This window comes from Hemiscyllium ocellatum, chromosome 24 (genome assembly GCF_020745735.1).
Source record: "Hemiscyllium ocellatum isolate sHemOce1 chromosome 24, sHemOce1.pat.X.cur, whole genome shotgun sequence".
NCBI lineage: Eukaryota > Metazoa > Chordata > Chondrichthyes > Orectolobiformes > Hemiscylliidae > Hemiscyllium > Hemiscyllium ocellatum.
Genome location: NC_083424.1, coordinates 2,277,699 through 2,305,255, shown reverse-complemented (window position 1 = coordinate 2,305,255; position 27,557 = coordinate 2,277,699). Strand labels below are relative to the sequence as shown.

The 27,557-nt window shown below is 42.6% G+C and overlaps 1 protein-coding gene across 9 annotated transcripts in view; it reads right to left on the bottom strand.

Annotated features, from left to right (window-relative positions):
• Positions 1-27,557, bottom strand: part of LOC132827008 (membrane-associated phosphatidylinositol transfer protein 2) — a 538,978-nt gene that overhangs the window by 104,737 nt on the left and 406,684 nt on the right. For all 9 annotated transcript variants that reach the window (XM_060843350.1, XM_060843356.1, XM_060843357.1 and 6 more), the window contains 3 exons: positions 19,293-19,388; positions 9,043-9,150; positions 5,758-5,825 (listed from right to left, as the gene is read on the bottom strand). In XM_060843350.1, the coding sequence (XP_060699333.1) occupies positions 5,758-5,825; positions 9,043-9,150; positions 19,293-19,388 (272 nt within the window). The remainder of the gene's footprint in view (positions 1-5,757; positions 5,826-9,042; positions 9,151-19,292; positions 19,389-27,557) is intronic.

Below are 27,557 nucleotides of genomic sequence, written 5' to 3'. Positions count from 1 at the left end.
ATAAGCACTACCGCAGTTAGGCGGTAGTGTGGGGGGGGGAAAAAAACAAGAGTGTGAGGTGCTCTGTTCACTCTGAGAGCTGGCTCTGCATCAAGGACTGTCCATGCGTAAATAAAGGGTGACTTGGTGACAGGAAACCAGCCTCTGTGGAGTTATTTCAGTGGCAATGAGAGATCAAAAATGTGCTCCTGAAGAAATTTGCCTGCAACAGTTGTCCTCGAGTTGGAGTAAGTCTTTCTGGCATCACATCGTTATTTGGGAAACTTGACTCATTCAATCCTGCCATCAAAAACAAGATTCAGTACGTGGAAAGAATGCATTATTTTTCCTTGGCAAATGACATTGGAGCAGATGAAAAGCAATGAATAATTTTCCTGACACGCACCTTTTTCACTTATTAGGAACCTAATATTAAAACATTTCAAGAGTTGATGGATTTAGTTAAGGATTATAATAACCCCAAGCCTCCTCTAATTCTGACATGCGATCGGTTTTACACAGCAGTTCGAGAACCAGGGGAATCCATGTCAGGATTTTTGACGAGGTTAAGACGCCTGGCAGAGGCGTGTAACTTTGGTTTAACCCTTAATGAGATGCTGACACACTGTTTGGTATGTGGGATTAGTTAGATAAGGATTGCCAGAAGTATGCTACAATTAGTACAAGGCTGCCATATGGGATATCAGCCTGGGTCATTATTCAGCAGACAAAGGAGAACATTTTACAATGTCTATTCCAGGTCACCATTTATGTGATGATGTGTTCATAACATGGAAAATAAATAAAGAGCACTTAGAGAACTTGAACATAGTGCTTAGATGTTTTTCTCAGGTGGGCATACACCTGGGAAGGAAAAATGTATTCTAGGCACCCCGACTGACCTATTTGGGCGACAGAGTCGACAAAAACCGATTTCACCTGCTCGGAGATAAAGTGTGGGTGATCAAAGGTGCCCCAGCTCCCAGACCTCTACCAGAACTTAGATCTTTTCTTGGATTGGTGAATTATTACAGAAAGTTCAAACATAACTGGCCTTCATCCCGGCACCCTTAGACCAGCTTTCGAAAAAAGGTGTAGGCTTAGAAATGGTCTCCTAGCCAAGATATAGCCTTTAGGGAAAAGAGGCTAAAGTGTGCCAATACCTTAGATGTGCCAGTACGCTTCTAAGGTATTGGCACACTTTAGCCTCTTCTCCCTAAAGGCTAAATGCAGCTATCAGCATCTAAGGTATTGGCACACTATCATCCCGAGTGAGATTTGGTGCTGACATGTGATGCTTCCCCATAGGGCATCGGGATGGTATTGGTCCACAAATGGCCCAATAGAGGGGATCCCAATAGCAATGCATCCAGGAGTTTGGCTGATGCAGAGGGCAAATACGTCCAGGTAGAGGAGAAAAGTTTGGTGATCATCTTTGGTGAGAGGAAATTCCACCAATACCTTTATGGACGTAAATCTGCCAAGAATAATGGACCACAAAACTCTGTTGGGCTACTTAACGAGGGCAAGGCAATGCAGCCCATAGCTTCATGTCAAATTCAGCAGGGCATCCAATTATAAATTAGAACACTGTCAGGAAGGCCAGGTAGCAAATGTGAATGCCTTGAGCTGCCTCCTGTTGGCAGATACGCCATGGGTGTCAGCAATGAAAGTGACCATTTTGGTTTTAAAATTTCTGGACACCTTTCCAGTCACTGCTGGCAATATCAGATCGTGGACGCAAAAGGATTTGGTCCTAGCAAAACTAAAACAACTAGTGGTGATGACTGGGGAAACAAAAGGGCTTGAAACAAAACCAGGATTGAAATCTTTCTGGACTCTGGGAGATCAAATCATTGTACAGGGCATATTTTATTATGGGAAACAAGAAATGATTGTCCCGAACAAAAGCTGCCACCCGGTATTGGCTGAATTCCACCAGGATCATCCACGGGTGTCCAAAATGAAGACATTGATGAGAAGTTATGTCTGGTGGCCAGAATTGGATACAGACATACCCATGTTGGTGGGCAGTGCCCAGAGTGCCAAAAGGCACAAGATTACCACCAGCAACTCCCCCACATTCATAGGAATAGCTGGGTAAACCCTAGACTCAGTTACACATCAACTATGATGGCCCTTTCATGGATCTCAACATTGTTAGAGTGTTGGTCATAGACAACAGACCATCATTTATCAGCAGAGAATTCAAATACTTTCTAAAATCAAAAGGCATTCAGCATGTAAGGATAGCTCCATCCATCGTCCAATAGTCTAGCGGAAAGAGCAGCCCAAACTTTGAAGGCAGACTAAGAGATATGGCCTCCAGCTTCACTCGATACCAAACCGTCCCAGTTCCTATTTGATTATCGGATCACCCCTCATGCAACTACAGGAGTAGCTCCAGCTGAGTTGCCAATGGGGAGAAGTTTCCACACCAGATTAAATCTGATCTTCCCAGACCCTAGAGGTGGGGGGTTAAGAGCAAGAAATGGCATCAGGAATGCCGATGTTGGACACATCCAGGAGAGATAGTTTACTGCAGTGGATGAAATTTGGTGCCAAAACCATGGAGATAGCCCTGCATGGGTAAAGCCAGGGTCAACATAAGGTCAGGTCCTATGATGTACAAAGTCTGGGTAGGTGATGCGGTCCTGAACATGTGGACCACATGAAAGCTATAAACCTGCAAGCAGGGAAGGAGCAAAACACATGAGGGCTCTGAGAACAGCTGGAACTGGTGGACTGTCCTTTTCCGTCGAATGTTGAAGAAACCTCGACATGTCTGAGATGGACACTGTGGCCCGTTTACTACCTGGAGAAGATGGACATCTTGTGAGATGCTCTGGGTGCAAGAGACAGGCTATAGTCCAGTACATGCCACTTGTATCCTAGGCTGAGTTAGAGGAACTGGACTTAGTGTAAAAATGCCCTACGAGAGACTACAAGAAAAAGAACAGGTCTATGTCCATGGACATAAAGGGAGAGCGATGCAATGACTGTCATGAGGCCAGCAAGGTGGACCTGATAATAGGAGTTCCATGATTAGGGCTGTTAATCTGATCCAGTCAGAGAGCTCTGGCTGTCAGAAATTAACAGGAGTGTCAAAGGTTCAATTCACTCAGAGCTGGCTCTGAGGGAGCTAGATCAGTGTCAAGGACTATGTAAGTGTGTAAAGAAAGGGGGATTTGGTGATGGGCACCGGCCTCTGTGGAACTATTTCACACTTCGGAATCAGCTTTGACATAATAATAATAATAACACTTGCTCTACTGACTCAGACAGCTGTGCGTTCAAGTTCCATTCCAGATACTAGAGAACATAATGCAAGCCAACACACCCAAATTCAGTCCAGAATGAATGCTACACTATATGAAGGAACAGCACTGAGCATGTACTGAGGGAACATGGCATTGTGGAGGGGCAGTACTGTGGGAGATCTACAATGTCAGAGGGTCAGTCTTACAGAAAATATGCAACTGTAGAGGATTTGGACTGCGGGAATCCTGCATGTCCCATGGACAGTGCGAAGAGAGGGCTGCATTGTTGAAGTTGCACTTAAACTGAGGCCCTACCTGCTGTCTCTGGTGAACATAAAAGATTCCATGGCTCTATTCAGAGAAAAGTACTTCATGGCTAAACAGCACACTGTAGGGTTCTAGACGTGCCGAAAGGGTGTTGTTTAAGTTTAGGTTCCCTCTGTCTTCATGTCTGGGATGGAAAACACACCGCCAACACAGATATTTATAATGTGGTGGTGGGAGGGGGTTAAGAGAAATTCTCTGTGCTTTACTAGGTATTGAGGACAAATGAAAACTCTGGTATCCTGGTAACAGGAGCAATTCTCAACATTCACCACATTATTGTCAAGCACTGGGCAACAGAAATATATCAAATTTTCTTTGCATTGGGTACATTTCTCCACAAGTATCAGAGAAGTTGATCTCCAATGCACTATGTTTCATACTTACAGTCTTGTCAAGTCTCAGAAGTTACAATTTATTAATTTGTTCTTAATTAAGGGATGACGCCATTTGGGATGAAATTAGGTTAATGTGGATTAACTTGTATCTTCCAATTTTGGAACCTTTTCTATTCAGAACGATAGCTGGTTGTTTGGGGTTGATATTGAAATGACTTTTCAGGTGAGTTTCAAGTATGTTGAAAATTAAATCCCTTCAATCACAATTTGCTTAAAATGCCCTTGATTTCAAATTTCAACAAGGCCTACTTTAATTTAGATTTGGGAAATGGAGATTATTTCATAGATTTCAAATTACTTTGAATATGTAACTGCTCTGTATTATGTAATAATTTACAGCAGGGAGCATTTTTTGTCTGTAAGCTAATAAACATTTTAGAACTCGTTACTGTGATACTTTTCTTAAATGTGGGTTTTTACAGGGAATTCCATAATCGAACTGTCAATCCTTCCTGGGAAACAACAATTTTGGCAACTCTTTAATGGTCAAGAACTTGCAGATTAGGCAGACCAGAGAAAAGAGGTAAGGTGAAACTCCTATTTTGTTCCAACAATGCATTATAATTTCAGCACCTGGGCAACAACTCATTTTCTGAAGAGTTACTCTTTCTAGTTTATTGAAACTTTCCTATTTTATGACAAATTTAATGTCTAATCCTTGGGCAATTTCACACATCTCCCCAGAGCTCGTTTCAAAATAGCAGAAACAGACAGCTTTCTGTTTAGACTGATCTGATGTCCAAAGTCTGGCATACTTGGGCTCAAGACTATACTGAATTTTCTCCTGATTTTGCATTACAATCCAGTTGAACGGGGTAATGGGCTTTACCTTTGTACACCACAGCTCATGTTAGCAAATCAGTGAACAGATATGACCATCAATTGTAAATGTATCATTTGATATTCGAGGGTGCAAGGTTCAATCCTGAACTTTGCTGAATTGTCTGTTGGTCTGACGTTAACACTGAAGCCACATAAGTGAAAGTAAAGGTAAAGTTGCCATAGTAACACATGACCATAGTTCTGCTCACTCACAAAAGAGAGAGAGATGACTAGTGGTGGTTTAATCTGAGGGTCACCACACCTCAGGTGAGGGGTGAGATTGAGAAGACCAATCCTTCATGGTAACCTCGGCCAGTACAGGGATTGAAGCCATGCTGTTGATATCACTTTGCCACACAAACAGCCAACCAACCAATTGAGCTAACCATCAGCAGTATGCAAGAACATTTTATAGTTTTACATTTGAGAAAATAACATTTTCTTGGTTCTGTAAGAAAAGTCTTTTTTTGACTTTCTTGTCCTCAGTGCCTTGGATATGTGTCACTCCACACAATGATGCTTCTGTAGCTGTTTGAGCTACACTGTCCTGTGTTTACACTACTCTCTCTGATTCATTCCCCTGGGTTAGCATGAGAATAGCCTCTCACTTCCCATGCATACTCTGTCCAGAGGCTGGCATTCAGATCTCAAGAGAACAATATCCCATTTTTGGACATTCTGTTCCCATGCAGGGAGTAGGGGAAACCTAACATTTCTCAGAAGATCTGTATAACGGGATATAACATTCACAAACCACCAGAATAGGATTTGTTTTGGTTGACTTGATGCTGCAAAGATTTTTGTTCTACAGAAATAAAACTAAATTGCCATTCTGTACTTTCTTGTTGATTATTCTTTTTCCCATTGATAATGTTTATTATCTGTGTTGCGTCCACTCCCAAATACAGATATTACAGCAGTATGACAGCTTATATTTACGTAACACCTTTTGTGTTATAGAATGTCACAAATACCTCAATATGATCGAGCTGCTCAACACTGGTAGGAACACAATCTGTTAATTGTCCTTGGTATATGTCACCTGGGGGATAAAAAAAGGATTCAATAAAGACATTCATACTGTTAATAATGTAGTCAGGGCTTATGCAGACATCTCATTATATATCAAACAATCTATTTCCTCTTAGTACATAAGTAGATTTGTTACTTCCTATATATTGTAGTCATTAATAAGGACTAGATTTTTTTTATTTATTAATGGAGTCAGTCTTGCTTCAGTTGATCTTACACTTACACCCAAATCAGAAAATCATGGTCAAGCCCTAATCCAGAGAGCCAAGCACATAATCTTGGGTGACACTGTCAGGGATGTTAACATGCAGAAAATGACAAGATTTTCCAGCACATATCAGGCAGATTTCTATTGGCTACCTGACCAATAGGCTCTGCAATCATTTGCTCCCATGTTTCCTACATTACAACAGGGATGACACATCAAAAGTAATTAATTGACTGTAAAGCAATGTAAGACATTGCTTCCAATTCTTTCTAACCCAATTCACACCATCACAAGGTGTTTCTGAAAGTACAGTTGGTACAAGAGTTAGTGTGTGGTGTATCAAGACATTCCTCTTACACTCAGCTCTAAAATCCAGCTAGTTCATCATTGGAGGGGAAACCTGAGCTGCTGCCAAGAGTGTAAAGTACGTATTACAGGAAAGTAAGAAAGATCTAGGTAAGAAAACTGACTGGTGCATGGTCCTTGTGGATCCCAATGGTCCTATTCAGTCCCAATTATACTCTGAATAAAGCACTAATAGTGAAACACACTCCAAATAGATTCCAAATTTAATCCCCAGTTTGTACTGAGCTGGTTGACCTCTGCTAGAGAAAATTACTGAAACTAAAAGATCCATGGTACATGGGGGATCAATTTGGCATGGATAGCTAACAGAAAGCAGCCAGTGGACATGAATTGTTTTTTCAGATGTCCATATGTAACAAGTGTGTGCTACATGGTTCTGCTTACAATTTATACAAATAACTTAGATGGTGGAACTGAAGATATGGTTGCCAATTTGCTGATGACAAAGGTATGTAGAAATGTAAAGTGTGAAGAGGATGTAAGGAGGCTACAAAAGGATAAACCTTGGTCAAGTGAGCGTGCAAAGATTTGGCAAATAGAACATAATGTGGAAAATGTGAAATTGTGGTTCTGTTCGCCGAGCTGGAAGTTTTTGCTGCAAACGTTGCGTTCCCTGGCTAGGGAACATCATCAGTGCTGTTGGAGCCTCGTGTGAAGCGCTGCTTTGATGTTTCTTCCGGTATTTATATTGGTTTGTTCTTGCCGCTTCCGGGTGTCAGTTTCAGCTGCAGTGATTTGTATGTGGGGTCCAGGTCGATGTGTCTGTTGATGGATGTTCTTGCCGTTTCCGGGTGTCAGTTTCAGCTGTAGTGGTTTGTATATGGTGTCCAGGTCAATGTGTCTGTTGATGGAGTTTGGGGATGAATGCCATGCTTCTAGGAATTCTCTGGCTGTTCTCTGTCTGGCTTGTCCTATGATAGTGGTGATAGTGGTAGAACAGCCAGAGAATTCCTAGAAGCATGGCATTCATCCCCAAACTCCATCAACAGACACATTGACCTGGACACCATATACAAACCACTACAGCTGAAACTGACACCCGGAAACGGCAAGAACATCCATCAACAGACACATCGACCTGGACCCCACATACAAATCACTGCAGCTGAAACTGACACCCGGAAGCGGCAAGAACAAACCAATATAAATACCGGAAGAAACATCAAAGCAGCGCTTCACACGAGGCTCCAACAGCATTGATGATGTTCCCTAGCCAGGGAACGAAACGTTTGCAGCAAAAACTTCCAGCTCGGCGAGCAGAACCACAACAACGGATACCCGAGCTACAAATCTTCAATCAGATTTTAAATGTGAAATTGCCCACATTTTTCAAACAAATCGAAAAGCACATTATCTAAATGGTGAGAGATTGCAGAATCTGAGATACAGAGAGACCTAGTGCACAAAACACAAAAAATCAAGACAGTAGATAGGAAAGATGTATGGAGTTTATGCTTCAGATATCCAGGGCACAAGAGAGACCACATTTGGAGTACAGTGTACAGACCTGGTCACCTTATCAAAGGAAGGATGCAAGTGTGTTGGAAGCAGTTCGTAGAAATTTGGGAAAACTCCACCTGTAACAGGTGGGTTGTCCTTTGAGGAAAGGTTGGCTTGTGTCCTTTGGAATTTAGTAGACTAAGAGGCAACTTTATTAAACCATAAAAACGACTCTGTTTTCCTGAGGAGTCTTGACAGGGTAGATGTGAAATGGATGTTTCCTGTTATGCAAATTCAGAACTAGTGGTCATGGTTCAAAAATAAGTGGCTGTCCATTTATATCAGATGAGGTGAACTTTTTAATCACAGTAGTTTACGAGTCCATCTCTGAAATGTGTCTTCGCGAGGCTGATTCCTGGGATGTCAGTGTTGTCTGATAAGGAAAGATTGACCACATTAGGCCCATATTCATTGGAATAAATGAATGAGAGATGATCTTATTAAAACAAATAAAATTCTAAAGTAATTTAATAGAGTAAATTGTGAGCGACGTCTCCTCATGTGGTGGAATCTAGAACCAGGGGCATAGTTTAAAAGAAGGGATCTCCCATTTAAGACTCAGATATGGATAAGTTTATTTCCTCAGAGTTGTTAGTCTGTGGAGTTTTCTTCGGCAGAGAGCAGCAGAGGTTGGACACTGAATATATTCAATGTTGAATTAGACAAACTTTTGATTAACAGCTTATGGGGACAGGGAGGAACATGGAGTTAAGTTCTGATCGGCTACGACCTTACATAAAATTGTTCAAAGGCTTTGAAAGCCTAAGTATGGAGAGACTGTTCACAAATGAAGAAAGTGAAGTACAAATAGGCCTAATTCCTCTCACCAACATTTTTTGATACTTATTTTAAATCTGTCAAAATATCTTGGCGAGAGGATGGTGAGAGGAATTAGGATAATTCCTTTGTAAACACAATGAAATGTTATGATCTGGAATATAATCTGGCATTTCCTGAGTGATCAAGAGAAATAAATTCAATAGGAACATTCAGAAGGAATTAAATAAATATTTGAAGAGGAGAAATTAATGCTAAGGGGAGAGAGCAGGGGTAGGGAATATTGCCAATGACTTTATAATTCAAACATCACTGAACTGAAATAAAGAAAATTCTTTAAAGCTTTCAAATAACTGTGTGAACAAACACAGCTTACTTTTGCTCTCCTCAGGTTCACAACTCCCTCCAATTTTATCAATAAGATCATTTGAATTCCATTTTGTGATTTCTTGAGGGAAGATCTCCTCATTGTCTGAAAAGTCTTCTGCATAGATGAAAAAGAAAACATGAGGACAAAGTGTGAATTATTTTGGAAGTCTGAATGCAACAGAAAACTAGATCAAAAATCATTAACTGTTACGTGAAATGAACACCAGATCCTTTAGCCCTTTCCATCTGTTACACAATGCCACACTCCTCAATCAGTTAACAACGATGCTGAGCTGAGTGTTCCTGACGACTCTACATCCCTTTTTATAAATTAGCATTCCATTCACCATTCTCACCCCATTGTAAAATTCCTATGTTCAACAGCAGAAGCAGTCTTGGCCAATGTGAGTAAATTACAGGAACTAATCAAGCTCAAGAGTTCAGGAAGTTAATACTGCAAAGTCTGCCAAGCCCCATAATCAGCTCCAAAACATCAAAAGGAAGAATTTGTGTCTGCTGCAGACTTCAGAAAGAGGAAGAGGACATTGGCATCATTGCTGAGCTCAACTGACACAACAAGCACAAGATGGTCAGCACAACCAATGAGCTCAGAGTACGACACAGCAACCCTGGAAATACATCACCCTTGCTTGGGTTCATTGCAGGTCACAGACAGCAAATCTCAGCAAACTCCCTGCACATGGCAGTTTCAAATTATGTCAGTGGAGGTTTGTCTCTTAGTAAATTCAGGATAAGGGTATAAAGGCAGAGCTAGCGAAAGTGAACTTGGTAACCAGTTTAAATGGTAGGACAGTTGACAGGCATGCTTTTATATTTAATCATTCAGGCAAGCACTTTTCCCAGTGAGAAGGAAAGATGCAATGAGGAGTTTGGTCTCTGGTATTCTTCTCATACAATATGAATAATGTCTCCCTTTGCACTGGTATTCTTGTGAATACTAGCATTCTTGTGAAAGATGAAAAGCTTTGTACAAAAGAGTCTATTTTCAGCAATACTCAAGTTCTGTACTATCGAATGACTTACTTGAATATAGATTGGTTCATAATGTGGGACAATGTGAACTTGTTCACTGTAGCAGGAGGAATAGAGAAACAGTCTACCAATTAAATGTGAAGAGATTACAGAACTTGGGTAGAGTGGGAACTGCACACCTTGTTCTATGAATCACAAAAAAAAGGATCTTGCTATAGCAAGCGCTTAGGAAAGCAAATGGAAAGCATTAATTGCAAGGAGAAAAGAATATAAAAGTGGTGAAGTTTTACTGCAACCATACCAAGCCTTGCTAAAATCATTCCTGGAGAAACTGTGTCCAGTTTTGGTGTCCTTATTTGAAAAAATACATGATTGCGCTAGAAACAGCACAGAGAAGCTTCACTCGAACCTTTTCCCAGCTACAATTCAGTGAAGAAGTGTTACTGGACCCGAAATGTTAATTCTGCCTTCTCTGCACAGACCCTGCCAAACCTGCTGGCATTATCATCACTGAACTCCCCACTAAAATCATTCTGGAAGTTACCACTGAGCAGAAATTGAATGGGACCAACCACATAAATACTTCAACTACAAGAGCAGGTCAGATTCGAGGAATTCTGTAGCAAGTAACACACTGGTTGACTTTCCGAAGCCTGTCCACCATTTACAATGTCCAAGAACACCATCATTTGCAAGTTCTCTTCTAAGTTGAGAGTGTGTTACTGGAAAAGCACAGCAGGTCAGGCAATATCCCAGCAGCAGGAAAATCAACTTTTTGGGCCGGAGCCCTTCTTCAGGAGTGAAGCTGGAAGCCTCGGGGGTGGAGAGATAAATGGGAGGGGGGTGGGGGTAAGGAGAAGGTAGCTGAGAGCGCGATAGGTGGATGGAGGTGGGGGTAGAGATCCACAAGCCTGACTACCCCAGTTGACCCATTGTCTCAGCCTGCTCCTGCCTCACCGAACTTATCTCCACCTACCTCGATACTGTCCTATCCCCCCTGTTCCAGGAACTCCCTACATTCGTTAGGGACACCACCCATGCCCCTGCACCTCCTCCAAGACTTCAGTTTCCCCAGCTACCAACGCCTCATCTTCACCATGGATATCCAGTCCCTCTACACCTCTGTCCGCCATGACCAGGGCCTCCAAGCCCTCAGTTTCTTCCTCTCCCGACGTCCCCACCACGACCCTTCCACTGACACACTTATTCGTTTGGCTAAATTGGTCCTCACCCTCAACAATTTCTCCTTCCAATCCTCCCATTTCCTCCAGATGAAAGGGGTAGCCATGGGCCCCCGCATAAGCCCCAGCTACGCTTGTCTGTTTGTCAGCTACGTAGAGCAGACCATCTTCCAGAGTTCTGCCTTTGGAGGTAGTATGGGCTGAAGTCATAAATAGGAAAGGAGCAGTCACCTTGTTGGGTGTTTACTATAGGCCCCCCAATAGCAGCAGAGATGTGGAGAAACAGATTGGGAAACAGATTTTGGAAAGGTGCAGAAGTCACAGGGTCGTAGTCATGGGCGACTTCAACTTCCCAAATATTGATTGGAAGCTCTTTAGATCAAGTAGATTGGATGGGGCGGTGTTTGTGCAGTGTGTCCAGGAAGCTTTTCTAACTCAGTATGTAGATTGTCTGACCAGAGGGGAGGCCATATTGGATTTGGTACTTGGTAACAAACCGGGACAAGTGATGGGCTTGTTAGTGGGTGAACATTTTGGTGATGGTGACCACAATTCTGTGACTTTCACCTTGGTTATGGAGAGAGACAGGTGCGCACAACAGGGTAGATTTTACAATTGGGGGAAGGGTAAATACGATGCTGTAAAACAGGATTTGAGGAGCATAAGTTGGGAGCATAGGCTGTCAGGGAAGGATGTGGTGGAAATGTGGAACTTTTTCAAGGAGCAGATACGACGTGTCCTTGATATGTATGTACCTATCAGGCAGGAAAGAAATGGTCGTGTGAGGGAGCCTTGGTTGACGAGGGAGGTTGAATGTCTAGTAAAGAGGAAGGAGGTGGCTTACATAAGGTTGAGGAAACAGGGTTCGGACAGGGCAGTGGAGGGATACAGGATAGCCAGAAGGGACCCTCAGAAAGGGATTAGGAGAGCTAAGAGAGGGCATGAAAAATCCTTGGCGGATAGGATCAAGTATAACCCCAAGGCATTTTATGCGTATGTGAGAAACATGAGAATGACGAGAACAAGGGTAGGTCCGATCAAGGACAGTAGTGGGAGATTGTGTATTGAGTCGGAAGAGATAGGAGAGGTCTTGAATGAGTACTTTTCTTCAGTATTTACGAACGAGAGGGACCGTATTGTTGAAGAGGAGAGTGTGATACGGACTGGTAAGCTAGAAGAGATACTTGTTAGGAAGGAAGATGTGTTGGACATTTTGAGCAACTTGAGGATAGACAAGTCCCCCGAGCCTGACGGGATATATCCTAGGATTATGTGGGAAGCAAGAGAGGAAATTGCAGTACCGTTGGCAATGATCTTTTCGTCTTCACTGTCAACGGAGGTGGTACCAGGGAACTGGAGAGTAGCAAATGTTGTGCCCCTGTTCAAAAAAGGGAATAGGGATAACCCCGGGAATTACAGGCCAGTTAGTCTTACTTCTGTGGTAGGCAAAGTAATGGAAAGGGTACTGAGGGATAGGATTTATGAGTATCTGGAAAGACACTGCTTGATTAGGGACAGCCAGCACGGATTTATGCTCGAAACGTCGAATTCTCTATTCCTGAGATGCTGCCTGGCCTGCTGTGCTTTGACCAGCAACACATTTGCAGCGGATTTGTGAAGGGTAGGTCTTGCCTTACAAGTCTTATTGAATTCTTTGAGGAGGTGACCAAGCATGTGGATAAGGGTAGAGCAGTGGATGTAGTGTACATGGATTTTAGTCAGGCATTTGATAAGGTTCCCCATGGTAGGCTTATGCGGAAAGTCAGGAGGCATGGGATAGAGGGAAATTTGGCCAATTGGATAGAAAACTGGCTAACCAGTCGAAGTCAGAGAGTGGTGGTAGATGGTAAATATTCAGCCTGGAGCCCAGTTACAAGTGGAATTCTGCAGGGATCAGTTCTGGGTCCTCTGCTGTTTGTAATTTTTATTAATGACTTGGATGAGGGAGTCGAAGGGTGGGTCAGTAAATTTGCAGATGATACGAAGATTGGTGGAGTTGTGGAGAGTGAGGAGGGCTGTTGTCGCCTGCAAAGGGACTTAGATATGATGCAGAGCTGGGCTGAGGAGTTGCAGATGGAGTTCAACCCTGCCAAGTGTGAGGTTGTCCATTTTGGAAGAACAAATAAGAATGTGGAATGCGGAATACAGGGTTAACGGTAGGGTTCTTAGTCAAGTGGAGGAACAGAGGGATCTTGGGGTCTATGTACATAGATCTTTGAAAGTTGCCACTCAGGTGGATAGAGCTTGTAAGGCGGCCTATGGTGTATTAGCGTTCATTAGCAGAGGGATTGAATTCAAGAGTCGTGAAGTGATGTTGCAGCTGTACAGGACTTTGGTTAGGCCACATTTGGAGTACTGTGTGCAGTTCTGGTCGCCTCACTTTAGGAAAGATGTGGAAGCTTTGGAGAGGGTGCAGAGAAGATTTACCAGGATGTTGCCTGGAATGGAGAATAGGTCGTACAAGGATAGGTTGAGAGTTCTCGGCCTTTTCTCATTGGAACGGCGAAGGATGAGGGGTGACTTGATAGAGGTTTATAAGATGATCAGAGGAATAAATAGAGTAGACAGTCAGAAACTTTTTCCCCAGGTACAACAGAGTGTTACAAGGGGACATAAATTTAAGGTGAAGGGTGGAAAGTATAGGGGAGATGTCAGGGGTAGGTTCTTTACCCAGAGAGTGGTGGGGGCATGAAATGCGCTGCCCATGGGAGTGGTAGAGTCAGAATCATTGGCGACCTTTAAGCGGCAATTGGACAGGTACATGGATGGGTGCTTAATCTAGGATAGATGTTCGGCACAACATCGTGGGCCGAAGGGCCTGTTCTGTGCTGTATTGTTCTATGTTCTATGTTCACTCCCCACCTCTTCCTCCGCTACATTGAGGACTGCATCGGCACTACCTCATGCTCCCACAAGGAGGTCAAACAGTTCATCAACTTCACCAACACATTCCATTCCAACCTTAAATTCACCTGGACCATCTCTGGCACCTCCTTCCCCTTCCTAGACTTCTCCATCTCCATCCACGAGGACCGACTCAACACTGGTATTTTTTTTACAAACTTACCGACTCCCACACCTCCCTGAATTATGCCTCCTCCCACCCTACCTCCTGCTAAAATGCTGTTACATGTTCTCAATTCCTCCACAGCATCTGCTCCCAAGAGGATCAGTTCCACCACGGAACACACCAGAGGTCCGAAATTTCCCCTCCCACGTGGATGAAGATGCCCTCCGATGCATCTCATCCACGTCCTGCACCTCCGCCCTCGAACCCCACCCCTCCAACTGCAACAAGAACAGAACCCCCTTGTTCAAAGAACAAAAGAAACTTTACAGCCCTCCAAGCCAGAACCAATCCAAATCCACCTTCTAAACCTGTCACCCAATTCCTAAGCATCTGTTTCCCTGTGCTCCCCATCCATTCATGCATCTGTCCAGATGCATCTTAAATGAATCTACCATGCCTGCCTCTACCACCTCTGCTAGCAACGCGTTCCAGATGCCTACTACCTTCCGTGTAAAGTACTTGCCGCATGTATCCCCCTTAAACTTTTCACACATCACCTTGAAAGCATGACCTCTCGTTATTGAATCCTTCACCTTGGCAAAGAGCTTATCTCTCCACCCTGTCTATACCCTCCATGATTTTGTGAACCTCAATCAGGTCCCCCCTCAATTTCCTTTTTTCTAATGAAAAAAATCCTAACCTACTCAACCTCTCTTCATAGCTAGGACCTTCCATACCAGGCAACAGCCTCGTAAACCTTCTCTGCACCCTCTCCAAAGCGTCCACATCCTTTTGGTAATGTGGCGACCAGAACTGTACACAGTATTCTAAATGCAGCTGAACTAACGTCATGTACAACTTTAACATGACCTGCCAGCTCTTATACTCAATACCCCGTCCAATGAGGCAAGCATACTATATGCCTTCTTGACCACTATATCCACCTGTGCAGCAACATTCAGGGTACAATGGACCTGAACTCCCAGATCTCTCTGCCCATCAACTTTTCCCAAGGCTCTTCTGTTTATTGTATAATTTGCTCCAGAATTAGACTTCCCAAAATGCATCACCTCAAATTTGCCTGGATTGAACTCCATCTGCAACTTCTCCACCCAACTCTCCAGTCTATCTATATCTGCCTGTATTCTCTGACAGTCCCCTATGCTTTCAGCTACTCCACCAATCTTCGTGTCATTTGCAAACTTACTGATCATATCAACAGTGCCCTCTTCCAGATCACATATGTACATCACAAACAACAGTGGCCCCAGCACTGATCCCTGTGGAACACCACTGGGCACCTTTCTCCATTTCGAGAAACTTCCTTCAACTACTACTCTCTGTCTCCTGTTCTCAATCAGTTCTTTATCCACCTAGCTAGAACACCCTGCACACCATGTGACTTCACTTTCTCCATTAGTTTACCACGGGGAACCTTATCAAATGCCTTACTAAAGTCCATTTATATGACATCTACAGCCCTTCCTTCATCTATCAAACTGGTTACTTCCTCAAAGAACTCTAAGTTGGTGAGGGACGATCCCCCCCGCACAAAACCATGTTGCCTATCACTGATAAGCCCATTCTTTTCCAAATATAGACAGACTTGATCCCTCAGTACCTTCTCCAGCAACTTTCCCACCACTGACATCAGGCTCACTAGTCTGTGGTTACCCAGAATATCCCTACTACCATTCATGTACAGGGGGACAACATGAGCAACCCTCCGGTCCTCCGGCACCTCACCTGTGTTTGAGGATGCCACAAAGATATCTGTCAGGGCCCCAGCTATTTCCTCTCTCGCCTCCCTCAAGAACCTGGGATAGATCCCATCTGGTCCTGGGGATTTTTCCACCTTAATAACCTCTAGTCTACCCAACACATCTTATGCCAACTTGATCCAGAGTAATCGAACGTCTATCTCTAATCTCAACATTCTTCATGTCCCTCTCCTCAGTGAACACTGATGCAAAGTAATCATTCAGAATCTCAGTCATTTTCTCAGGTTCGAAACACAGCTTTCCTTCATTATTCTTTCGTGGACCAATCTTTTCTCTGTTACCCGCTTGCTTCTTATATAAGAATAAAAGATGTTCAATTTTTGTGAGAAGATTTGTAGCTCGGGTGCTCATTGTTGTGGTTCTGTTCGCCAAGCTGGGAATTTCTGTTGCAGACATTTCGTCCCCTGTCAAAGTGACATCCTCAGTGCTTGGGAGCCTCCTGCGAAGCACTTCTATGATGTTTCCTCCGGCATTTATAGTGATTTGTATCTGCTGCTTCCGGTTGTCAGTTCCAGCTGTCCGCTGCAGTGGCTGGTATATTGGGTCCAGGTTGATGTGCTTATTGATTGAATCTGTGGATGAATACCATGCCTCTAGGAATTCCCTGGCTGTTCTCTGTTTGGCTTGTCCTATAATAGTAGTGTTGTCCCAGTCGAACTCATGTTGCTTGTTATCTGTGTGTGTGGCTACTAAGGATAGCTGGTCATGTCATTCATGGATGAGGATCATTAGCTGTCTTCCTGTTTGTCCTATGTAGTGTTTTGTGCTGTCCTTGCATGGGATTTTGTACACTACATTGGTTTTGCTCATGCTGGGTATCGGGTCCTTCGTTCTGGTGAGTTGTTGACTGAGAGTGGCTGTTGGTTTGTGTGCTGTTATGAGTCCTAGTGGTCACAGTAGTCTGACTGCCAGTTCGAAAATGTTCCTGATGTATGGTAGTGTGGCTAGTCCTTTGGGTTGTGGCATGTCCTCATTCCGAAGAAATTGCGTGGGTATCCGTTTTTGGCAAATGCGTTGTATAGGTGTTCTTCTTCCTCTTTTTGCAGTTCTGGTGTACTGCAGTGTGATGTGGCCCTTTTGAACAGTGTCTATACAATGTATTCGCCAAAAAACGGATACCCCCGCAATTTCATCAACAGATGCCTAAGGGAAAGACAACGGAATGAGGGCATGCCACAACTCTGTCTCCCGCTGCTCCCGTTGGTCCTCACCTTCCACCCCATCAACCTCTGCATAAATCGCATCATTCACCGACATTTCCACCACCAGGGATATATTTCCCTCCCCATCCCTACTCGCTTTCTGCAAAGACCGTTCCCTCCATGACTACCTGGGTAGGTCCACACCCCCTAATAACCCACCCTCCCCTCCTGGCACCTTCCCACACCACTGCAGGAATTGTAAAACCTGCGCCCACACCTCCCCCCACCCCCTCACCTCCGTCCAAGGCTCCAAAGGAGCCTTCCACATCCATCAAAGTTTCACCTGCAATTCCATACGTCATTAATTGTATCCGTTGCTCCCGATGCAGTCTCCTCTGCGTTGGGGAGACTGGACGCCTTCTCGCAGAGCGCTTTAGAGAACATCTCAGGGACACCCGCACCAACAAGCCCACCACCCTGTGGCTGAACATTTCAACTGCCCCTCCCATTCTGCCGAGGATATGCAGGTCCTGGGCCTCCTCCATCAGCACTCCCTTACCATCTGATGCCTCTAGAAAGAATGCCTAACCTTCCACCTCAGGACCCTCCAACCCCAGGGCATCAATATGGACTTCACCAGTTTCCTCATTTCCCCTCCCCCCACCGTACCCCAGTTCTCAACACCGCCCTCACTACCTGTCCCACCCGTTAACCTTCCTTCCCGCCTATATGCTCCACCCTCCTCTCTGACCTATCACCTTTACTCCCATCTCCATCCCCTATCGCACTCTCAGCTACCTTCCCCCCACCCCCCTGTCTCATTTATCTCTCCACCGCTGAGGCTCCCAGCCTCATTCCTGATGAAGGGCTGCGGCCCAAAATGTTGATTCTCCTGCTCCTCAGGTGCTGCCTGACCTGCTGTGCTTTTCCAGCACCACACCGTCGACTCTGATCTCCAGCATCTGCAGCCCTCACTGCCTCCAAGTTCTCTTCATACACCTGACTTGGAATACTATTATCATTTCTGCTGGGTGAAAATCCTGGAACTCCTTCCGTAATAGCATGGGGTGTCTGATACAACCAGGACTGCAAAGATCCAAGCAGAGGCTCACCACCATCTTCTCCAAGACAACTCAATAATAAACACTGGCAAAGCCAGTGACACCCATATCCCACAAACAAATAAAGGGAAAGCTAATATTTTCTAATTCTAACTGACAATGACCCTCATAGTACATGATACTCAGTTTTGCCATCCAGCTTTTGATGTGGGACTTTGTCAAATGCTTTCTTGAAATTATTTGATTAATCCAGAAGTTATAAATCCATATTTGTTGTACAATATTCTCTGAATTTCAACAGGTCTATCAATATAATTATTGGGTGGGAGAATAGCTATAAAAATAAAGGATGGTGTATGTAATTTAAAAAAGTTTATCTTGGTTTACAATTAAGCAATTAGGTAAAATATTAAATTGTACTGAATACAGAACCTCACTGATTGCATTTTCAATTTGTTATACTTAAAAACAACCTAAGAAATATTAAAGTATTCCAAAGCCACTCAGGTAAACTGACCAATCTCCCGGATGTGCTGATGTAGCCTGGGTTTAACAACAAGCAGCTCGTATTTAAAACCAAGTCCTTTCTACTTAAGTTAACACAAAATAGGTATTACCTATACATGAAATGATGAGAATTGTGTGACCACACTGAACATGTGATAGAGAAGTCAAGTCAACAACCAATCTCTAGACTCCCATTTGTATTCTTTACTATAAAACAACATTGGTTCAATATTAGCAATGAATGAATGGTAGAGGCAGAGTCACTAGTATTTAGGTAATCCAATATTATGTGGAACTCCTTTGCAGAATTTATTATACAGAAATTACAAACAGATTAGCCACTATTAGCCACTCCTATAAATGCTGAAACATCAACCAAATGCTGAGGTAATACAAACTTGTCAGTAACAAATATATACAAGCATATCCAAAATCCAGAAGGAAGATACTGCAACTCTGACCTTGGCGCCAATATTAATGAAGATTTATACTGGTAACTGGGTTACCTGCACCCATTCCCATCGCTGCACAGTAATGTTAGCAAGGCTTCAGTCATTTTCCTAAGAACTAATTATTTAGTACCTTGTGCATCAAAGAATTCATCATCAGAGCTGTCATCAGAGTCTCGAGCAATACTTTGCATTCGCCAGTCTGCTATATTGTGACGTGAAGGGCTGGCTGGGAAACAAAGAAACATGTGTCAGAGGACAACATCAATATAAGGATTGCTGTAGAGTCAGCAACTGCTGAAAAAAAACATTTCTAAATAATGCAACGTCGTACGCCAAGTCACTTGTAAAATTATATTACAAACATTTGCGGGTTTGATGGAAAAATGCGACTATTATTCTATACATCTAAATCCTAAGTATTATATTTGTTCAGTTACATGAAGCATAAATGAAGAATAGTTAGATTGTTCAGTTTATGATAGTAACCCACGTTTAGTTCCTCATAAATTGTTAATATGGTGAAAGATTTATGGTATTATGTACTAAAGCAAAGGTCACAGATGCTTCTGCACATAAACAAGCAATTTTATTTGGTACCTTGCTGTTATAATTAGTTCATTTGCTGTAACGGCTGTTGCATGTTTAGTTTAACAAGTTTGGATGTGTAATTTGAATACCCAAATGTATTGCAACTATTTTAGAAAGCTGATCTTTCTGCTCGGGTGGCTTGAGATTATGTGCTGGTTCAGGTATCCAGGAGTTTCCTGTCGAGTCGTGATATTTGGATAATGTGTTGATTAGCCAAATATTGTGTGCTAGATGAAAATATACAGTATTCTGTTGTTGTGGTAACGATCGGCTAGAAGAAAATGGCGCCGCCCTTGTAATCACACCCAGTGTAGCTGGAAAACAGTCAGATATCAAACAGGAGAACTAACTCACTCACAAGAAAAGTCCCCTAAGAAGCTATGCCCCTGTGTCCCAACTACATTGTCCATATAAGTTTAGGACTGATTCAGAAGTTCACAGAAACAAATAGGCCAGATAGCTCTATACAGTTGGCAAAAAAGAAATCAAACTTGAACCACATTACCTTTTTTTATTGCTCTTTCTAAAATGAGCTCCAGGGTTAATGGCACTTTTCCTGTTTTTTCTACAGTATACAAGTTATAAAATAATTCGATAAAAAAAGTCTAAAAGATGACATCAAATTTTAAAGGAAAGAATGCTCAACTCTCATTCAGAAAGTCAAGAATTCAGTTCCTGCAACTTTGAGGCTCTTGAATATACATTTTTTTCACCACTTGAATTCCACCAGTTTTCCATCAGATGACAAGGCAGCAGGGAGTGGCAATAAACAGTCTGTTGTGGCTCTCATAACGGAGGAATTATAATACTTGGTGAAGACTATTATAGGTCCCTTGCAGTCAGAAACAGGGGAATTTATAATGGGGAACAAAGAGATGGCTGACCAACGAAATACCTTTGCTGATTTTGTGTTCACAAAGTAGGATACAAATCACATACCAGCAATGTTGCGGGACACAGGGTTTAGTGACAGGGAGGAACTGATGGAAATCCATTTTTGTAGGAAAATGATGTTGAGGAAATTGATAGGATCTAAGGCAACTAAATCCTCAGGCTCTGATAACTTATATCCCAGAGACCTTAAGGAATTGCCCTCTGAAATAACGATTGTAGTGGCAGTCTTCTTCCAAGATTCTGTCGACCCTTGAACAGTTCCTACAGATTGGAGGGCAGCTAATGTAACACCTCTATTTATGAAAGAAATCGAGAGAAAACCAGGAATTACACAGCAACCAACCCGACATCAGTAGTGAGGAAAATGTTAGAATCTATTATAAAAGAATAAATAGCTGAGCATTTGGAAAACAGTGGCAGGGTCGGACAGAGTCATCATGGATTTACAAAAAATAAAACATATTTGACAACTCAACTTCAAGGGTGTAGCTTGCAGAGCTGTTTGGGGGAGCCAGTAGAGCTAGTCTATCTGAACATTCAGAAGGCCTTTGACAAAGTTCTACATAAGAGATTAACATGTAAAATGATTAACATGTTTTGACATAGATAACAAACTGATTGACAGACAGAAAATAAAGAGTAAGAATAAAAGGGTCTTTGTCTGAATAGCAGTCAATGACTAGTTGGGTACTGCAGGGATCAGTGTTAGGACCCAGCTATTGTTAATGATTTAAATGAGGGAAATAAGTGTAATACCACAACAACCAAAGAGGATTGATGAGTGCAATGCGGTACATGTAATCTATTGGACTTCAGTAAGGCAGATTTTCCTGCTCCTCGGATGCTGGTTGAACTGCTGCGCTTTTCCAGCACCACTCTAACCCAGACTTCAGTAAGGTAATCGACAAGGTTCACAAGGTTAGATCTCATGGAATACAGGGAGAACTAGCCATTTAGATACACAACTGGCTCAAAGGTAGAAGACAGAGGGTGATGATGGAGCGTTTTTTTTCAGACTGGAGGCCTGTGACCAGTGGAGTGCCACAAGGATCAGTGCTGGGTCCTCTATTTTTTGTCATTTACATAAATGATTTGGATGTGAGCATAAGAGGTACAGTTAGTAAGTTTACAGATGACATCAAAATTGGTGGTGCAGTGGACAGCAAAGAAGGTTACCTCAGATTGCAACAGGATCTTAATCAGATGGGCCAATGGGTTGGGGAGTGGTAGATGGAGTTTAAATCAGTTAAATGTGAGGTGCTGCAATTTTGGGAAAGCAAATCTTAGCAGGACTTATACACTTAATGGTAAGGTCCAAGGGAGTATTGCTGAACAAAGAGACCTTGGAGTGCAGGTCCATAGTTCCTTGAAAGTAGAATCGCAGGTAGATTGGATAGTGAAGAAGGTGTTTGGTATGCTTTCCTTTATAGGTCAGTACTGAGCGCAAGAGTTGGGAGGTCATGTTGCAGCTCTACAGGACATTGGTTCGGCCACTGTTGGAATATTGCGTGCAATTCTGGTCTCCAGAAGAACGTTGTGAAACTTGAAAGGGTTCAGTAAAGATTTACAAGGATGTTGCCAGGGTTGGAGGATCTGAGCTACAGGGAGAGGTTGACTAGGCTGGGGCTGTTTTCTCTGGAGCATTGGAGATTGAGGGTGACCTTATAGAGCTTTATAAAACCATAAGGGGCATGATAAAGATGAATCGACAAAGTCTTTTTCCTGCGCTGGGGTAGTCCAGAACTAGAGGAAATAGGTTTAGGATGATAGGGGAAAAATATAACAGAGACCTAAGGGGCGGCTTTTTCATGCAGAGGGTGGTATGTGTAGGGAGTGAGCTGCCAGAGGATGTGTGGAGCCTAGTACAAGTGCAACATTTAAAAAGGCATCTTGGAGGGGTATATGAATAGGAAGGGTTTGGAGGGATATGGGCCAGGTGCTGGCAGGTGGGACTAGATTAGGTTGAGATATCTGGCCGTCATGGACGAGTTGGACCGAAGGGTCTATTTCTGTGCTGTACATCTCTATGACTCTATTTGCAGATACACAAAGGTGAATGGGTGGGATAGTGAGCTGTGAGGAGGATGCAGTGAAGCTTGAGTGTGATTTGGGCTAGCTGACTGAATGGGCAAATGCATAGCAGATGTGGCATAATATGTGGATATATATGAGACTATCTACTTTGATAGCAAAAACAGAAGGCAAATTAATATGTGAATATAAATTGAGAAAGGAAAATGAACATGAGACTTGGGTGTCCCTGGACACCAGTCACTGAAGACAAGCACGCAGGTGTGGCAGGCAAACAGTACAATGGTCTTCATAGTGACAGGATGTAAGTACAGGAGCAAAGGTCTCTTGTTGCAATTATTTAGGACATTGTGAAAACAAACCTGGAATATAGTGTGCAGTTTTGGTTTCTTTATTTGAGGAAGGATGTTTTTGTTCTAGGGAGTGCAGCAAAGGTTTACTAGACTCAGTCCTGGGATGGCAGCACTGACTCGTGAGGAGAGATTGAATCGATTAGGATTATATTCACTAGACTTCAGAAGAATGATGGGCAATCTATAAAAACCTATAAAATTCTAACAGGACTCGACAGCATAGAGGCAAGAGGATTCCTCAAGGCAGGGGGAATCTAGAACTAGGGGGTCACAGTCTAAGGAATTTGAATTTAATAAAAATCTGGCATTAGGGTTCCATAATGACCATGTTTCTAGAGTTGATTGTTAGAAAACCCATCTGATTTACTTATGTCCTAAAGAGATGGAATCTTGGCTCAGTGGGTAGCAGTACTGCCTCACAGCGCCAGGCACCCCGGTTCGATTCCCGTCTCGGGCGACACACTGTGTGGAGTTTGCACATTTGCCCCATGTCTGTGTGGGTTACTTCCCAGTCCAAAGATGTGCAGGTTATGTTGGCCCTGCTAAATTACCCATAGCGTTCAGGGATGTGTAGGTCATGTGCATTAGTGAGGGGTAAATGTAGGGGAATGGGTCTGGGTGGGTTACTCTTCGGAGGCTTGATGTAGACTTGTTGGGCTGAATGGCCTGTTTCCGCACTGTAGGGATTCTATGATTCTTACCTGGTCTGACCTTGGACTCCAGAGCCACAGCACCATTCTTAACTGCTTTCTGGACAATTAGGAAAGGGAAATAAATGCTTGCCAAGCCAGCGATGTTCTCGTCCCGTGAATGAATAAAATAAAAAATGTGTTGAATTCAAATTTTGCCATTTGGCAAGATTCAAATCCAGGTTCCCAGAACATTACTTGTGTCTCTGATTTGACAGTTTAGCAATAATACCACGAGGCCATTGCCACCTCATCAAAGCTTATACTCAAACCAAGCTAAGGAAGAAGCTGAGAAAGACACATAGAGACTAGGCATAAGGCTCAATATATCCATCCAGCAATCAATAAGCCTCACAAAATGCTTGACCAGGCCTGGACAGCAGAATACACTTCAGAGGCAGTCATAGGCAAACTCTACAGCATTCAGATTAGACTCCATGTCGAGTTGTAGATCCAAATGAATTCTACTTTTCCAGCTTTTGAGATGGGATAGTTGATGGTGTAAAGATGTACAAGCCAGTTGAGACAATAATTACTCTGAATGAAGTGCAAGATTAAGACATCTGGACTCAACTTCAAATTGTGGGGTAAAAGGCAAATTTAGGACGAGAGGTCAGAAAGTTGTTATTTGATTAATAATCAATAAATCTGAAGGTCTCCCAAGGAACATATGATAGTAAACTACTCATTTTGTAAACTGATGACCAACAGGGTACATTCAAAGGTTTAAGGTTGCTAATTTTTGGTGGGCACATTACTGGAGAGTGAACCAGGTGGAATTTGTCCACTGTTTGCAGATATTAGTGTATTTATCTTGTCTCAATATTTTAGCAGTTCTGGGAGTAATGGAACATAATTACAGCACAGTACACAAAATGCACATTTTTTCAACTAGATGCTGCATTAAAAGGAAATATTTTGTAAAATCCTATTGTGCAAATAATGAAGGTGTGTGCCAGAATCTGCCAAGGACAAAATCAATTTGATAATGTCACAGTGGCAATAAGTGAGTGAAGATAGTATCAATCATACACTATTTAGCCTCTCAAGTCCATTCCAATTTTCATTTCAATCATGGGAACAGGAGTAGGCCATTCAGCCCTTCAAGCCTGTTTCACCATTCAATTAGATCACCCCGATTTGTGGTCTAACTCCATATACCTGCCCTTGGCCCAAATCCCTTACTACCTTTTTAAACGAAAAATTATTTACCTCAGATTTAAAATTAGCACCAGATCCAGCATTCACTGTTAGAGGAAGAGAGTTCCAACGACTTACCACCTTTGTGTATAGGAATGCTTCCTAACATCTTGCCATTCTGTAGCACAATGTGTAAATTGTCTACAAATCTAGTGTTTAGGCAATAAACGTTTCAATCTGTTGGTTACAGTAAACATCTTAAAATGTCAAACCTTGTCATGTCATTCATTTAATTAGCAATTTTTTTTAAACAAGTTATTAGTCCCCAAGGAGATTGTAACACTATTTCAGTCTTGAAGTGATATACAGTATTTCAGAATGGTGAGTGGCTTGGAGAGGAATTTGCAGGCAGTGATGTTCCCATGTATCTGCTGCCCATGTGCTTTGAGATGATAGAGATCGCAGTTTGGAATAAGCTGTTGAAAAAGCTGTGGCAAGATACAGAGTGTAGCAGCAGCACCAACAGAATTCAATTTAAAATGGAGCTTGCAACCCCTTCCCTGCTATTTGGTTAAACTGAATTCAGGGATACAAGCCACGATGGACAGTTCGACCCACATGCAGGCCTCACCTACATTTGTCCTTCACAAAAAACATGTTTTTTTTGGCTGCTTCTGGCCTGGACTTTGCTGCTGATTCTGTAATGTATGCTTTTACCATCTTTCAACTAATATCCTCTTTGCTGGTTTCACATCCTCCACCTGTAACTTAGCCTCCAAGCCATTCCCAATCCTGACTTGGAAATATATTGCTATTCCTTCAGCATTACTGTGTCAAAACCCTGGAATTTTCTCCCCAAGGCCATTGTGGTCAGCATATGGACTGCAGCGGTTCAAGAAGGCAGCTCACCACTACCTTCCCAAGGCCAACTTGGGGTGGTCATTACATGCTGGCCCAGCCAAAGATGCCTACATTTTATGAACAAATATATTTGAAAACACTCTGATTCATCGTTAAGCAGTAACAAGCAGTAACACAGCATCACAGAGGAGGCTTTGCTTGTCAGTGTGGGAAAATGGAAACCTGGGGAACTGGAGAGGCACGTTTGCAAACTAACAATTTTAAGGGAAATGGTATATTTGACTGTTTTGCTGCAGTACAATAGTCTAATTCACCCAACACAATTTCCAGGAAATGATAATCGTTAACTTAAATTTTTGAAGGAGAGGGGAATAATTTGAATAAAAAAACCAGAAGAACTGCAATGCTGTAAATCAGAAACAAAAACAGAAAAAAGCTCAGCAAGTCTGACAGGATCTGTGAAGAGAAATCAGAGTTGACGTTTCAAGGTCTGGCGACCCTTCCTCAGACCTGATACGTTAACTCTGATTTCTCCTCGCAGATGCTGCCAGACCGCTGAGCTATCCCAACAATTTCTATTTCTGTTTCTGGAATAAGTTATAAATTCATTTGAGTAAAGACGGGAGGAAAATCAAATGGGTCCATAGACACTGGCATGACTGCATTGACCAAATAATCGGTTTTTGTACCATACAGGGAGAAAGTGAGGACTACAGATGCTGGAGATCAGAGTTAAGACTGTAGTGCTGGAAAAGCACAGCAAGTCAGGCAGCATCTGAGGAGCAGGAGAGTCGACATTTTTTGCCCTCATTTCTGATGAAGGGCTAATGCCCAAAATGTCAAGTCTCCTGCTCCTCGGAAGCTGCCTGACCTGCTGTGCTTTTCCAGCATCACACTCTCGACAATGTGTCGTATATGCTATGCAATCCTATGTCAGAATGGATCTATTTGGTGGTAGGCACCAGGAGATAGGCAAAAGTGTTTCAAACCATTCAATGTGCATGTAGATGCAGCTCACAACAGAGAAAGATAACGTTCAAATAATCAGCTCTGTTGCAGCTCTTTCAAAGTGAAGCTAATTCGCTCCACTTCCAAATCGCATTCGCATAGCCATGCAAAATGTTCCTGACAAATACCTATCCAATTCTGTCAACTAAATCTGCTTTCTTCATCTTTTTAGGCAGCACATTCCAGATCACAACAGAATGCAGAAAAATAAATTCTTCTTATCTTCTACCTGCTGTGGGGGGATTGATACATGAAGCAATCGATATGATTTGGGGCTGGATTAAATTTTTTTCCTTGAAAATTGCTTGTCATGCATTGCAAATTCCCATTCACTATGAGGTGCCATGTCACTGATCAGGACAATAGTCAAAAAAAGGATCTGAGAATATTTTGAGCAATTTCATCAGTTTGCCTGCATCTTTTAAATCTGCTTTACTTGCTCTGTGTTTATTCCATATTAGATATTTTCAGATATATTTAATTGTTAGTCACTGAAAATTTAACATCTGTTTCTTCTGCTGTCAAGTCATTTATAGCCTACATTTTGATTTGTGATTTGTCATGGTTTTATACAACATGAGCCAATTGGGTGAGGTCTGATGTGAACGTCAGTTGTAGAAAATTGCAATTCCAAATGCGATAGAGAAACCATTGCATTAGATACACATCATTATAAAGACAGGCATTATCGTTTGATTGGCAGTTAGCTCAAAGCAATCATGAATCATCAACAACAACCTGCAATTACGTAACTCCTTTAACAGTAAAACAGCCAGTTTTAAGGAGTGTCTCAAGAGTGCAGAGAGAACTGGAGAGCTGAAAAACAGCACC